This window comes from Bison bison, unplaced genomic scaffold, assembly GCF_000754665.1.
Source record: "Bison bison bison isolate TAMUID 2011002044 unplaced genomic scaffold, Bison_UMD1.0 scf7180017864527, whole genome shotgun sequence".
In the NCBI taxonomy this organism is placed as follows: domain Eukaryota; kingdom Metazoa; phylum Chordata; class Mammalia; order Artiodactyla; family Bovidae; genus Bison; species Bison bison.
The window spans coordinates 678859-680198 of NW_011495078.1; the positions used below are offsets into that span (position 1 = coordinate 678859).

Sequence of the window (1340 nt, forward strand, 5' to 3'; positions counted from 1 at the left end):
TCCTGGACTGACAGCTGGCAGAGAAAAGGCTTGCTTCCTGAAGCTGACACCACGTTGTTGGAAGAGCAGCAGGATCATCGCTTGATCTCTCTTTGCCATCTGCCTCTGCACCAGGTTCTTGAAGGCGATTTGCTAAAAAAGATGCACAATTGGCACACACTGATACCCGTGGCCACCGAACAGCTAGCCCCGCCCTGGGCATGTGCGATGGCCCTGCCCGGCCCCAGCCAACACCAAGAAGGCTGGTCTGCCGAGAGGTCAGAGTGGCTGCCCAGGGAGCCGCCAGCCAGGGAAAACACGCCCAGAACCAAATGGAGGCCAGATCACAGGCTCGCGGCGCCCGCACCACCAGGTGGCCTCCCGGGCAGAAGCCCCTCACCTGCAGGATGAGCTCCTGAAGCTGTGACTGTTTCTGTTTTATTCTTTCCAGCCTTCTCTGTCTCTCCACCTTCAAAGACCAAACACCAAAACAAAACCATCACGGTTCGTTTCTGAAGCATATTTTAAAATCCAAGGCAACACATCGTCACCAAAGACACGAGCCCTGAGCCTGATGGAGGCCAGGGGTCCAGACGAGGCAGCTGCTGCCAGGCACGCGGGCGGCTCCTCTGTCTCAGGACTGCACCGCCTCCGCCCGGCTTCCCCTCTTCTGGGCGTGGATACAACGTTCTTTAAATGGCCAAGATGCAGAGTGTACCCGCCCCAGGCCATCAGCCTCCAGCCCCGGGTCACCACCAGGGGCAGCACGGCCGTGCCCAGCACCCCCAGGCCTGCCCAGCACCCCAGGGCAGCCGGGCACCTCCAGGCTCTGGCACTCCTGGGCGGAGTTGGTGGGCAAGCCGATCCACTTGATCTCCTTCTTCTCCTTGGAGATGATGTTCATCGCCATGAGCACGTTCAGCGCGTCGTACACACGCCTCCGGATGTTCTTCTGATCGTAGGCCTGGCAGAGACGCGGGGGGTTCCAGACGGCCCAGGACCACGTGCAGAGCAGCACGTGAGCACCGGACCCTGGACACCCCCGAGGCCACACGCTACCCCCGACCCAGGGCGGCCCCCGCACGGCCCCACAGGAGCCAACAGATGCCACAGGGAGGCGACAGCTTCCCGGCACCAGTGGGTCAAGAAACGTCCTTCCCAAGGGTTCCGGGGCCTCCTCTGCACCCATGGGAGGCGGCAGGGCGGCCTGCCCGGCGCACTCACCGACTCACTGGGCAGGATGTGGCTGTCGGCTGCGCTGAACTCAGCCACCAGCTCGTCGGCCACCTCGTTGTAGGACGTGGTCCCTTTGCGCTGCACCTTCTCGCACACCTTCATGGAGAAGTGCCGCAGCCCCTTCC

The 1340-nt window shown here is 62.4% G+C and overlaps 1 protein-coding gene across 1 annotated transcript in view; it reads right to left on the reverse strand.

Annotated features, from left to right (window-relative positions):
- Window positions 1–1340, reverse strand: part of TFDP1 (transcription factor Dp-1) — a 16515-nt gene that overhangs the window by 3308 nt on the left and 11867 nt on the right. The window contains exons 5-8 of the mRNA XM_010831536.1: window positions 1204–1340; window positions 800–943; window positions 380–448; window positions 35–132 (exon numbers count right to left, since the gene is read on the reverse strand). Coding sequence (XP_010829838.1) covers window positions 35–132; window positions 380–448; window positions 800–943; window positions 1204–1340 — 448 coding nt within the window. The remainder of the gene's footprint in view (window positions 1–34; window positions 133–379; window positions 449–799; window positions 944–1203) is intronic.